Source organism: Meles meles, chromosome 5, assembly GCF_922984935.1.
Source record: "Meles meles chromosome 5, mMelMel3.1 paternal haplotype, whole genome shotgun sequence".
Classification (NCBI taxonomy): domain Eukaryota; kingdom Metazoa; phylum Chordata; class Mammalia; order Carnivora; family Mustelidae; genus Meles; species Meles meles.
This window is the reverse complement of record NC_060070.1, coordinates 87750793-87764469: the sequence shown is the minus strand read 5'-3', so window position 1 is coordinate 87764469 and position 13677 is coordinate 87750793. Positions and strand designations below refer to the sequence as shown.

The 13677-nt window shown below is 55.8% G+C and overlaps 1 protein-coding gene across 1 annotated transcript in view; it reads right to left on the bottom strand.

Annotated features, from left to right (window-relative positions):
• GLP1R (glucagon like peptide 1 receptor) overlaps positions 1 to 13473 on the bottom strand; it is a 31710-nt gene extending 18237 nt beyond the window's left edge. Inside the window, exons 1-3 of the mRNA XM_046005787.1 lie at positions 13360 to 13473; positions 5586 to 5682; positions 4767 to 4874 (exon numbers count right to left, since the gene is read on the bottom strand). Of these exons, the coding sequence (XP_045861743.1) occupies positions 4767 to 4874; positions 5586 to 5682; positions 13360 to 13437 (283 nt within the window). The 5' untranslated portion in view covers positions 13438 to 13473. The remainder of the gene's footprint in view (positions 1 to 4766; positions 4875 to 5585; positions 5683 to 13359) is intronic.
• Positions 13474 to 13677: the final 204 nt, after the last annotated feature.

The following is a 13677-nucleotide window of genomic DNA, read 5'->3' as shown; positions in this document are numbered from 1 at the left end:
TAGCAGAGTCCGGGTCCAGCGCCCCAGCTCTCCACATTCAGAGATCATAAGTTCACAACCAAGCTCATTGCTAATAGTCAACCGTGGCCACGTGCCATTTCTTGCCTGCCCTTCTTCTGGGCTTGGGTTTGCTAACATTGCCAGCATCCTCCCAGCAGGGCCTCTGGCCAGTGTGGATCCCCAGCAGTGTGCCCCATTCTTGGGCCTTCTGTCCAGCCAGCTCGGAAGATGGGGAGGTGGTACACGCCCAGATGTGTGACTGGCACTATGTCAAGGGATCACTGCGTCCTTGAGAAGCTCAGGGAACCCATGAGAGTGTGTCTGTCAATTATCCTTCATTAGCGGCCAGTATTAAAAGCCAGGACTCATTCTTGGCCAGGCCTCTGGTCCCCAGATGCCCATCTTGGCTGGAGGTGGGTGGGTCCGCGCCCAACCCTGCTTATCAGCTCAGCTTTATCTGGCCCAGGAGCCGCTGGTAAATCATAGCCAGGGGCTTGGCTCTGGTCTTGTCAACACCAGGAGGCCGCCGGCCGCATGCCAGGAGGCCCAGGGATATTTCATTAAGTCGGACCCTGGTGCTGGAAATAAAACCCCCAATTAAACACTTCCCTGCCCGGAAACTGCAGCGGCGTCTGTAATCAAGCTAACAGCCGCCCTTCCACGTGGATGCAGGCTCTCAGGGCTGTGGAGAGCCGCTCATGAATCCATTAGCTCCTGCACCCTGGCAACAGCAGCGGCCAGCAAGGGCTACTAGGCCCCAGCTGACAGACCGGAGGGCTCAGATTCGGGGTGGGGCGTCCCAGGCCCTCCCCAGTGTAGTGGAATGAGGGTCAAAGGCAGGGCTGGAACTGAAAGCTATCAGCTTGGGTTGGGGGACAGGTGTAGTATGTCAGTCATGGCGCAGAAGAGCTCAGGTTCTGAACTACACAGACCCAAGTGCAAATCCTAGCTCTGCCCTCAACCAGCTATGGGACCTTGGGCAGACCTCGCTGGGCCTCAGTTTCCTCATCTGTAAAATGGGAACCGTAATGGCGTCCCAGGTATGTGGTGTGAGGATTAGGAGATAAAGCATGAGAAGTGCCTGGTGTGTAGGAGGCCTTTAAGACATGGTCACAGTAAAAGCCCTGCAGCTGCCCCCATCCCAGTTTGTCCAGAAAGCACTCCCCCAGTGAGACTGGGGCTGGGGCAGGACACCACCTCAGCCGGACTCCCTGGGGCAACGCCGGCCTGCCGGCCTGCCAAAAAAGCTCCTGGGCTTGATAAGACTCAAGGGAGGCACCTGTCAGAGTTTCTGAGAATTGTGAGTTATAGGCCATCTTAAAAGCCTTTTATGACTTTCCTATAATGAGAACTAAACTAACAAGCAGGTACAGATCAGGAGGGGGTGCCGCTAATGAGACCGGAATGATTTGTAACGAGCGCGGATCGGCTGTTTGTGGGTAAACGAGGCTGCTAGATGGCCCTCAGGCGGCAACGGGCTCTCAGCGGCCACTCAAGCCTTCTGGTTCACAAAGTCTTATTAATGCCAGGCATCTCCTCTGAACACGTTCCTTCCTTGAGTCATCTGCTTCTGCCCTCTGGGGTCCCAAATGCTGAGTTAGAGGGCTCAGAAGTCAAGGGTTTGACTGGCGTCCTGTCCCTGGATGTCGGGTGGCTCTGAGGCCCGAGGCCTGGCCCCAGCCCCATCTCCAAGGTGATGCCTGGCTGTCCTCCCCTCCCGGAGGGCCCTCCTTTCCCCCTTCTCCATCTCTCTGTTCTTTCAGACCTGGCGCTGATGCCCCCTCTCTCTGGAAGCCTCCCTGATGCCATACCCCAGGGAAAAGAGGGGGCTCTGACCTCCCTCAGCACCACTGCCTGAGGCGCTGAGCTGACCTCTTCAGCCCTGTGGTGAGGGGTCACCCCCTTTTCCTCAATGCACACACTCACACACTCCTTAGGTCTCACTGGCACCCCATCTCCTGACATGGACCTAACCCGAGTGTGTGGTCATTGTTTTGAATTTAATTCTTTCTGTGGTCACATATCCCTCTGCCCTGCCCTGCACCCCAGAAGACTGACCTGTGTGGACAGCATCGCTTGGGCTCCCTGCCCTCTACAAGTTTGCCCGGTGGGAGGCACAAGTAAAAGGTAGGAGGGCCGCTCTGTGGCCACAGCCCTGCTGGGTGGGCTCTCCATCACCACCACCTCCGGCTGTCATGGGGGCCCCAGAGCCCTGTGCGGGCTCCACTCAGGTCTAGGAATGCTAATGCTTCCTCCTCTTACAGTCCTTGGTGCTTTACACCTTCATGGCCCCTTAACCCTGCCCCACCTCGGCAAGTGTCCCCTCCGTTAAATTCTCTTCAGATTCTCAGCTGAGTGTGTTCCCTGCCACGACCCTGCCTACGACACCCCGGTCCTTCTCTTCACCCGTAACTGTGTCTTTTGGAGTGAAGTTTCTCCAAAGGCCATTCCCTTGATCAGCCCAAGAAACTCTAGCTCTGGCCCCTTACTGCTTCCACATGGCCTGGTGGGTGTCAGGGAAGCCCCTGGGGCCAGCCGCTGCCAAGGGGAGCAGCAGGACAAGCCGGAGCCGGTAATTATGCTGTGGGATCCAACGGTGCGTGGCTCTGCAGGTCCCTAACTCAGGGAGAGGAGAGAGAAAGGCAGAGCCAGTGATCCTGAGTGTCAGAAAACAGAGTGAATTAGCATGGTGAGTCAGGGGAGGGAATGGAGCCTGGCAGGGGGCCTGGGCAGCGGCCAGTATCTTCATGGAGAAAGCAATAAAACCGTGTTCGCTCATAAACGGGCACCACCAGGACCTATTTCCTGCTCAAATAAAATTAAAGGTGATGGATGGAGCCGCAAGGGGCAGGCAGAGCTGGGGGCAGCTTAGTGCTGAGTGATGGGCCCTGTCCGGGGCCTGGCTCCCTGGGGTCTAGAGGCCCAGCCCAGGCTGGCCAAGCAGCAGGTCCCAAACCTCTGGGAGGCAGGACAAGCCTGTGGATTTGGGGAGGTGGGGCAGATGAGTAGGATGGGTGGAAAAACTCAACAGCAGCCGCTTTTCAAGAACTTGCAACCCTCCCCGTACCATTATCACCTGACTTTATCCCATCTCCCAGGCGAGCGAGCTGAGGCACAAAGAGGTCCGGGCGTCTGTGGAGGCTCCCAGAGCCACTCAGAGCACGGACAAGAACTGTTAGATTGCAGGACTCAACGCTTTCATTTGTAGAGAGGGCAGGCAGCTCACTGCGGTTCCCTGGAGTGTGCCCAGCCAGCACACCCAGGCCACTCACCTGTCTTCACGCCCAGAGCCACACACCCAGGAACATACACATGCACACACACACGTGTGTGCACACTCAAGGGAGCCTGGTGTAGAAATTCCACCAATTCCAAACCAGATTCTGGAATGGATTCCTGGGTCTGCTACTCCCTAGCTTGTGAGCTTAGAAAAGGCACTTGGCATCTCTGTGCCTCAGTTTTCCCCCTCTGTAAAATGAGAGCATAATCAGAGTCCTTGTTCATGGGAGGATAAGTGAGTGTAGGGATATAAAGTGCTTACAACAACCACAGAAGTGCTGTGGGAGAGGCCACTGGTCCACTCTGCGTCTTACCAGGTGGGTGTCTCTCTCTAAGCCCTGGCTCTCCTTGCGCACCTTGGGGGGAGGTGGGTATACTGGGAAGACTGAGAAGGAAAGAACCTCCTCAACACCCCTCCCTGGGCTTCATCGGACATCAGTCCTTCATTCTGAGGGGACGTCTACCACCAGGCCTCGCCAGGGGCCCTGATGTTCCACCAAGGGGCCACCTCTTCCAGGAAGACCACTGGATTCCCACAGTATGACCTCATTCTCCCACTTGCTTCTGGGCTAGCTTCTGCCTGAAGGCTCCTTCAAGACACAGTGGTTAAGAGCACAGTCTGGGTTCAGATGGTGGGGCTACCATTTACATCATCTGAAGCAAGTGGTTTCCCCTTTCTGGGGCCTCAATTGCCTCATCTGTCCAACAAGCATAACCATGAGGTGGTTGTAAAGAGTCAACGGCGTACTCTGCTTTGAGGGCAAGACTCGGCACAACGTAGGTAGTCAGTAAATACTGGCTATTATTATTATGTGAGTGACTTTTCTCCTTTACTGAGAATTTGAGCTCCTTGAGGCAAGGGTGCTGGTCCCCTGTTAAACTCTCTGGTGCCCGAGACAGGTGGGTGGCAGTGGGGGTGCACTGGCTACCCCTCCAGTCGGAGCACCCCCTGCAGCCTCCGTAGGTCCCTGCATTCCAACGACATACCTCTCCCAGGGCAGGGTGTCCCTTGCAGGCAGGACTAGAGAGGGACGCCCACAGGCAGTGGGGGGGCGGGGAATGGGACGACATCACCACTGCCCTAATCTCTCATCTCATCTGTATTCATCTGACCAGTGGACTGCTGAGGAGTCCGGAGGTGGCCAGGCACCACTACGAGGTAGGTGGCTCCTACAAACACACGCACACACACATACACACACACACTCCCCAACCCTAGGATCTGTTCCTACCCAGTTCCCTTCCTGACTACTGGTTGGAGGGGGCTTACCTGTCTCTCTTAAGTCAAACCCCACACTTTCCCCCTCCCCTCCCACGCCAGCACAGGCCCTAGCCTAGGCTATACCTGAGGCTCCCCACAACCCCCTTCCAGGGAAAGACAGGCAGACAGATACCCATCAGGAGATCTAAAGACTTTCTGGGTCCTGAGTCCTGAGTCAGGCAGAAAGGCAGCAATGCTCCAGCTCCACGGCGGAGACAGGACTCACCACTGCTGGCCCAGGGCAGGTACCAGGGGCAGCTGACATTCACGAACGAGCCTGGCAGCCCGTCTGGCCAGCAGGCATACTCATCGAAGGTTCGATTGCAGAACAGCCCTGGGGACAGAAGAGAGAGTCTTTGAGTTCCTGCCTGGCCTGCTAGTGACACTCCTCACCACTCCCCGCTGTAGAGGCTGATGGGCCCAAACCTGTGCCCTGCTAAGCTCTGCTGGGCACTTACTGTATGCCCAGCACTTTTCCCACCTGGCAGGTACCGTGCAAGGGGACTCAGGCCCCGAGCAGCCGTGGAACTTGGAGCAAGTTACTTACTGTCCAGTTTCTCATCTGTGAAATGGGGTTGATCCTGAGCCCACAGGGACTTTTGGGGACCAACAGTGTTATGTCACATGGATCCCTGCACATGGTATGTAAGTGCTCTTAAAGTCTCCGTCTCAGGGGAGGGGGGAAACGGTAGCTCATGGGGCTAGAATAACCTGCCTGTAGTCACGGCGCTATGATCACAGGGCCAGGATTTGAACCTAGGCCCATCTGGCTCCAATCCTCTGCCCTTTAGACCACCCCACAAACTCCCCTGAAACAATGCTTCCTATAAATAAGTTCATTGGGCCTCCAGCCCCTGCACAGGCCAGGAAGTGTGAAGGAAGGCCAAGAATGGAAAGGCCAGGTCCCTGCTCCCAAGAGTAAGGAGGAATAAGACAGCACCCCAAGGCCTAGGGCCAATGTGGCATCCTAGAGAGGCAAACAATGCCCGGCCATGACTTGGGGAGTGGGGCTTCGAAGGCTCCAGGGACTCCCACCTGGACTCACCTGTGGCTGGAGGGGGAGCCTCAGTCAGGAATCGCTGGCACTGGCGTCGGTATTCTCGCCACTTCTGCACTGTCTCCGAGAGGGACACGGTGGCACCCTGTGCAGGGAGGGGAGAAATGGAGGCCCCTTGGGTCCAGCCAATCTCTCTTTTATCCCCTGCTCCCCACACTTGGTTTCATCATCTCCAGGGTACCTTAGAGCCCCAAGCTCCCTCAGGCACTGGCTATGTCCAAGAGGGGGACAGAGCAAGTCCTACCACAGAGGGGCTCCAGGTGGATATTTTTACATCTTTATCCCTCCCAATAGACAAGCGCATAGCTTGATGTGTAGGAAGTGGCCAGCAAATATCTACTGAAATGATGCTTTTGGGGAGTGAGTGGGTGACGGGGGAGGAGAGGGTGTCCATTCATGGTCTCCTCTGACTTCACTGAGAAGGCAGAGTTCCTGAGGCCCCAAGACTTCATGATTGCCACAGACTCCTTTCCCAGTGCCCAGTCAGCCTGCCTCCAAGGTTGCTGCACTTTCAAACATTCCAGCAGGGGACATGCCGGCCCAGAGTGGGAGAGGAGCTCAGTCAAAGCCAAATAGTCCCCCAAGGAGCTGAGCCTGGTAAGGCTACATCATTAATATCTCTCCTGAAATACACAGATTTTATCTGGGAGGCCACAGGACCTCCCGCCGCCCCCCCCCCCCCCCCCCCGCATTGTCCCTTTCTAATGTAACAATAGAGTTCAAATACTCAGCTCAGCTTCACCACCTGAAGAAGTCCTGAGGACATGGGGTCAGAAAAGTACCAGAAAAAGGAGCTCAGGCTTGCGACGGGATGGGTCCCCCTATCTGCGAGGAAGGGGGACATGAACCTCAAGTTTTAGATAAGGTAGACACAACAGACTTTTTAGCACAGAGACCCAAGCAGACCCACCCACATGAGAAATGACCCTTCTGAGAAAAAAAAGAAATTTTTGTTCACTTCTTTTTTTTTTTTAAATATTTTATTTATCTGACAGACAGAAATCACAAGTAGGCAGAGAGGCAGGCAGAGAGAGAGGGGGAAGGCAGGCTCCCTGCTGAGCAGAGAGCCCGATGCTTGGCTCGATCCCAGGACCCTGGGATCATGACCTGAGCCGAAGGCAGAGACTTTAACACACTGAGCCACCCAGGCGCCCCTCTTCACTTCTTTAAGATAGGTCCAGGGACGGTGCTCCTTTTTTCTTTGTATTTTTTTCTTGAATAGGCTTAAGATTCTAAATACTCCTCATCTGGAGACTGCAGATGCTGAAATGACCAGGGAGCCCCTTGTACAAAATTTAAGGTTCATACATAATTGAAAACAAAATTTTGCTTTTTGAAATCACAAAAATATACACGTGTGCTGAAATCAAAATAGCTACGTTTTAGAAGCTTGTACCCTTGACTTGGTGGTGGTGCCCTAAAGCACATGCTGGATCTGGTTTTGGGTAATCTTGCCCTGGTTTAAGCTGAGTCCTGGCTTATAGGACACCTCCCACAAAGACACGGGTTGTCCTGTGCTCATCCCTGCCCACAGTGGAAGCTCCTGGAAGGGGACCAGGCTTGCTAGAGCCCCAGCCATGTTTTAGGAGTTAGTGTGCTGAGGCTACAAGTTTGTCACCTGAAGGAGCTCTTCTGAGGGCAAACAAAAGTGACTTGTTTTAAAAAACAAATGAAAGAACAAGGAATAAAACACAGTAGTGAAGGCAGTGTCTTGATTTTTAGCTACAGCGAAAAGGTCAGCAGAATTTTCACTACAGCCAGTCCTGGTGAATCAACCCCACTCCCCACCCCTTTTCCTTCTATCCCCACCCCTGGACCCCCAACACAGCAGCTGGTGGTAAAAGGGCAGAAAGACTGGGAAGAAATTCTCCTTGATCTCCCTTTCTAGAAGGAAAGCAGGAAGGAAGCAAGTTCATGGTCACAGCTGAGAAATGGGGCAGGTGGGTCTGTGTCAGGGAGTGGGGAAAAGGAAGCCGATGGAAACCGGAAGTCTCAGGGTATGGATAGGAATGAGGGTAAAGGATAAGGACAGCACCATGATGGCGAACCTGGTCACAAACACTCCAGGGCGTTTCAAGACAGAGGGAGCCCTGTCACCTGCTCTGAGCAGAGCTTCTGATATAAAACTATCTTCAGACTAAGATTCCCTGAGGGCAAGACTGTATCTCCCCCACTTCACACTGGGGCTCCCCACTCAGACTGGGGCTCCCTGAGGGTAGGGCTGTGTCTTCCCTCAGACTGGGGCTCCCTGAGTGCAGGACTATGTCTCCCCCTCAGACTGGGGCTCCCTGAGGGCAGAGAATATCTCTCCCCTGAGAGAGAGAGCTCCCTGACAATCTGGGTCCTCTGTCTTCTTCCCACACGAGCCCAGGGTCTCCACAAACTCCTCACTGCACTTTTCCCTCCCCCTCCCTCCCCCCACTGCACATATAGCACAAACTACCAAGACCTCTGACCTCTCCCCCATCTGGTGTTTATGGAAGTCATATTGTGCCAGGCTCGGGAGGTAATGAGAATGAGGGAGATGGGAACACATAGAGGAAAGGCAGAGCCCTAGCCTAAAACAGTCCCAAGCTACTTGGGCGTGGGTCAGGTCAAGGGCTTAGAAGGACATCACAGAGAAAGCAGGGGTGAAAGTGCTCAGGGGGTGGTTGGGGCCAGGTTCAGTGTAGACTCAGTTCTAGGGGACTCTGGGGACTGTGAGCTGAAGAAGACACTGGGCTAGCAAGATTGGAGGGTGGGCATTTCAGCAGGATGGCCCAGCAGGGACCAAAATGTAAAGGTGGGGACAGTTCCTGTCAGCAGAGAAAGGCCTTGGACCGGTGTTCCAAAGAAATTTCTGGGCCAGGGAGAGCAGGGACCAGGACTGGGTAGATATGAGACTCTGGTCTGGGACAAGGCTGGTGACCAGCAGTCAGCAGGGCCCAAGTGCTCAGGTGAACCCAGTAAGACCTTGGAGGGTGAACAGCCCTGGCTTTGGGCTCAGATCCAGGCCCCGCCCTGACTCCCCCACAGATTAAGTTTGTTACCCTGTGCAAGAGTTTTAACTTCTAGCCTCAGCTTAGATGTGTGCAAAATGGGAATAATAGTCGTCCCTACCTAGGGTTGTTGTGAGAATTAAAAGTGAGTTCATGCTTAGAAGGGCCCCTGGCCCATGAAAAATGTACAGCCAATGCAGCCCTTCTCAGGACTTCTGCTGTTTACAAGAGAAGGGAAAGACAGAGCAGACAGGGCAGCCTGGCCTCCGGGGGAGTCTGGGCGCTACCTCTCCCTCACTTCCAGGATTAGCAATCTTCCAGGAGAAAATGAACACATTTTCCTGCCAAGGACCAGTCATTCTGTTTAGTGTGCGGCAGCTTCCAGCCGCAAACCCATGCGGGGAGGCTCAGGACTCGACGTCCATGGGCAGGAAAGCGTGAGAAACGGCAGGCCCTGTCCCGCAGCCCCCAGCCCCATTTCACCCTCCTCTGGCACTAGTCCCCGCTCCAAGACTGATGAAGAGGAGCTGCAGGTGCTGCTGATGGGAAGGACACGGTCATGGAGATGGCAGGGATGGTCCAGAGAAGAGGGCAGAGGTGAGGGCTATGGGGCCGGGTGAGGGCAGCTTGGAAGGTTTTAGAATCCAGACTTACCAGGCTTTGTGAGATATCTCTGAAGCAGATGAGGGGATAAAATGGAGACAATTCCCAGTGGAAGTTATAATAAGGAGGGGCATCTCTCAGATTCAGGAGTTTCGGGAGGAAGCAGGAGGTGAGAAAGAGGATGCCAGGAGGGAGTGGGGTGCTGGAGAGAGCACTGGACAGAGAGCCACAAGTCCTGGGTTTAAAATCCCAGTTCTGGCTGTTAATGTGGGATTGACAGGATTCACTTTAATCCTTTGGGGCCTCAGTTTCCTCATCTATAAAATGGGCATATTGTTCTTCCCAAAGAGTTACTGTACAGATCCAGCAACATAAAGGAGGTGAATATCTTTTTGAATTTTCCAGCCCTGTACCGGTGGGCAGCGATAGAAGGAAAGGCAGTCAGGGAAGGATGAAGATGGAGTGACTGCTCTCGAGGTGACGGAGTCTTCCCTTCTCCCCGGGAAGGCACTCGGTCTCCAAAGACTGGGTGCCAACCTAAAAAAATTCCTCCTCCAGTTTTGTTTCTCAGTGTGAATTAAGTTCCTTCCTTTTCTGGGAGCCTTTTTGAATGAGGGAAGGAGGAACAAGACCTTGGCCTCTCTGGGCCACCAAGGTGGGAAAAATGGGAGAGGACCCCAAAGGAGAAAGAGAGATCCACAAGACAACTCTGGGACGCCCCAAATGATGCGGCCCCTACCGTCCCCAGCAGTTCCACCCCACACCCCCAGCCTCCTTCCTCTCCGTCCACCTCCCATTGCCCAAACCATCACCCTGGCCCCTGTGCCCAGGAAGGGTGGGGCTGCCAACCCCTGGCTCCTTGACCTCATTATTTTTTTTTCTTTGGGCTCCAGATACATGAGCAGAGGGCAGGGAAAAGAAAACTGACCCATAGTGTGATATGCTCGGGAACTCTCACACAGATATACTGTCACACACATTATCATGCACACCGCTGAGCACATGCTTACATGACAGCCTCCCCCCTCCACACACACACACACACACACACAGGTTGTCAGGCACACACTCACATGCTGAGACACTGCCCCCAACACACGCATGCGCACACACACACTTCTTGACTGACATATACTCAACCCACACGGTCACACACACGTACACAGAGAAACACACGTTCTGTCATAACCACACTCTCTCTCACCCACATGCTGGCACATCCCAGCAGACACCCATTTACACAAAAATCTCTGTCTCTCACACACACACATATAGACCTTCCCATAGACACGGTATCACACATGGGGTTGCAAACACATATACACTGTTGGACACACAATTACACACTGAGATGTTTCACACACGGTGACTCACACACCAACGGATTGCCACACACAGGATCACACACACGTACACACAGAAACAGGGGTTCATAAAACCCACACCCTCCTCCCCCTGGTCTCTCACTTTCCGTGTCTCTCTACCTGTCTCTATCTCTGTATTTCTGCCTCTCTATCATACACACACACACACACACACACACACACACACACACACACTCACATACACACCCAGATGAATCTGCCTAGGGCCAGGCTGCAGCTAAGGAAGGGCCTGTTTTTCCTCAGAGCAAGGAATTGGAGGGCAGGATGTGGTTTCTTGGTGGCTCCTGTCCCAGCCCCCACCTGGGATCTGTGTCCGGGAGGGAGCCCAGCTCAGAACAAAGTCCACGCTGACCACTGTGCACCCCGGACTCCCTCCACCCTTCACTAGAATGCGGAGGCTCAGGCCTCCCACAGCCCTAGGCTGCCCTGAAGAAGGTTTCCGGATTCTGGAGGACAAATGGGTTAGCTCCCCCATGTGCCTAAAGCTGCCATTTCAGGGTTCCAGTAGCTCAGTCCTCTCCATAACTTTTTGTAGTAGAGGTTGAGATTCCTGCTTACGGACAAGGACACAGGTTCGGGATGGTCATTGTCCTACCAAAGATCACCAGCTAAGAGCAGACCTAAGATTTGAACCCATGTTTGGCTGGTTCTCATTTTGGGTGTCAGAGGCTTGCCTGTCTCCTCATAAACCAGCTCCCTTACAGGGGTCCTGGGGAGGTAAGGAATAGGGGAAGGGGTGGTCCTTTCAGCAACAGTGAAGGAGTGGCCTAGGCCCCCTTCTTTAGAGGTCAATTTGGCCATCCACCTGCCTGCAAGGAAGCCACTTCCAGCCTAGCCACATCTGACAGTGGACAGCTTACTCTGTGTTCTTCCTTCCAAGAAGAAGGATTGAGGCACCAGCCCAGCCTCTCACCTGTTTTTCTCTGTGTCTGAGTACCCCTAGTCTTGCTGACCTCATGAACAGAAAACCGAAAGCAAAATTCACCCATTTCTAGAGTGTTCTACATGGGCATAAGGTTGTGTCACAGGACTGCAGTCTAACCTCAAAGCCCCTTTGCTCAGATTTCTGTGTGACCAGGGAGACTCAGTCCCTCTGCCCCCCCAACCCCCACCCCCGCAACAAGAACAACCCTGGAAAGTTCCATCTCCTTGCTCAGAGCCTAGCTCCTCCTGTCCTGCTCTGCCCTCCCAGGCCTGTTAGGGCTCCAAGATAGTTGGCTTTTGCACTGACCCAGGGCTGAGGAGTGAGGGGATCAGAAGTAAGGGCAGGTTCAAGGAACCAGATTCCTCTGGGAAAAGGAATTTTGGGGAGAAGACAGGCAGCCTCCAGAACCTCCCCTCCTCCCTCAGTCCAAACCAGGTCTGCGAACCTGCCCGGAGCAGGATGAGAGGTGGCCGGAGGGCTTTCCACCTCCATCCAGTCCCAGTCCCAGATGAGCCCAAGGGGACGTCATGCTAATGTGTCTGCAGTCCTAGCTCCTGAGAGATGTCAAGTACACCAGGGGAGTCAAGGCCTGGCTGAGGGACTGTGGGAAAGTGCTGGGGAAGCCAGGGTGTCTCCTGTGGTTAGGGTCAGTAGCTGGGCCGGGGGACAGATAGAGGGAAGGAATGAGTCCGGAAAAGAATTTGGGGTTGGGGGGGCTGAAATGGGCTGGCACATCTGTCCACATCTGGTTTCTCAGCCAGGCTCAAGTCAGCCTTTACCAAGGCAATGGCCCCTCACCATGTCCCCCACCTGTGCTGGGACAAATTCCAAGGCCTGTACTGCTCCACTCCCCAAAGCTCTCAGTTCTTCAGGTCTGGGGGTAGGAACCAGAGGCAGCAGGAAGAGATCTTTCCCTTGACACCAGACAGGCCGCCCAAGCCTGCGCCTCCTCTCTGCTCTAGCATCTCACAACATCTCTGGACAACTCCCCACTCTGCCAGCAGGCTGGCTACAGCCCCCAGCCCAGGAACCTGCAGACAGGAAAGGCAGGGAGGGCAATGAGAGCTGCAGAGGGGTCTATCTGTGGTCTGCTCCCCAGTGGCATCCACGGGACCAAGGTGTCTCTGCGTGTCCCAGTGTGCATTCTGGTATATGCTGTCAACCAGGTTAGTCAGAATGGGGGGTCACACAAGTGTGTAAGGGGGACCCGGCTGCTCCCAGAGGCGCTGGGAGCCTCCTTACGTGTTTGCCGCAGGGGCTGGGGGAGGGGGCACTCAAGTTCCATCTAGGAGGTCAGAAAGAAGGACAACCAGCTGCCACCGCAGGGTCCCTGGGGCTATGAGTCAAAGGCTGTGCTGGGGGGCTAGTGAGGGGGTAATGGAGCTGGGTGTCCATACCCTGGCCCTCTCCGTCTTCCCGGAGCCATTTGGGGTCTTTGACGAGCGACAGGGGTGGGCTAGGGGCAGGCACCGCGGGAAGGGCTCAGGGACGTGGTGGGAGAGGTGAGGTCAGGGAAGGGGGCGAGCCAGGGCCGTGCCAGGGCCACGGGCACGAGTCTGCAAGGAGCATGAGTTGGGAAAGTGGTCTGGGAAGATGCGGCGCAGAAGTCAGCGCAGGGCGGCTGCGGGGCAGCTGGTGGCCTGGTTGGGGGTGGGGTGCAGGGGCAGCGAGGGAGGGGGCGCGGCCGCCGTCCGAGCCCCCGGCTCAGGGCGCCCAACTCTCCAGTGCCAACTCCCCCCCAGGGCTTCGGTTCCCTCCGCCTGCGGTCGCGGAGTTTCGCTCAAGTCCCGGCCACCCCTGCCGGGACCCGGCGCCCGCAGCCCTCAGGGCCCCCCGCCTTCTCCCCCACCCCCGGGGGCCAAGAGTCTCACCTGGGGGCGCGGGCCGACCCTGCCCACCGCCCCGAGCAGCAGCAGCGCCAGGCAGAGTGGGCTGGGGGCGCGAGCCATGGCGGGGCGCTCAGGACCGGGCCATTGCTGCCACCTGCGGAACCGCGCGCGGGCGACTGATCCCGGGCGGCCGGCGGCGCCGGGGGAGGAGCCGACGCGGGGCCGCCCCGCGGGCGGGAGGGGCCGGCGGGGTCCCGCGTTTTCCGCCCCCGCCGCCGGGGGCCTCCTCCACCTCTCACCTGTCGGTCCCTGGCCGCCAGCACCCGGCGCTGCGCTCTGGGCGAGGACCGGTCGAGCTGA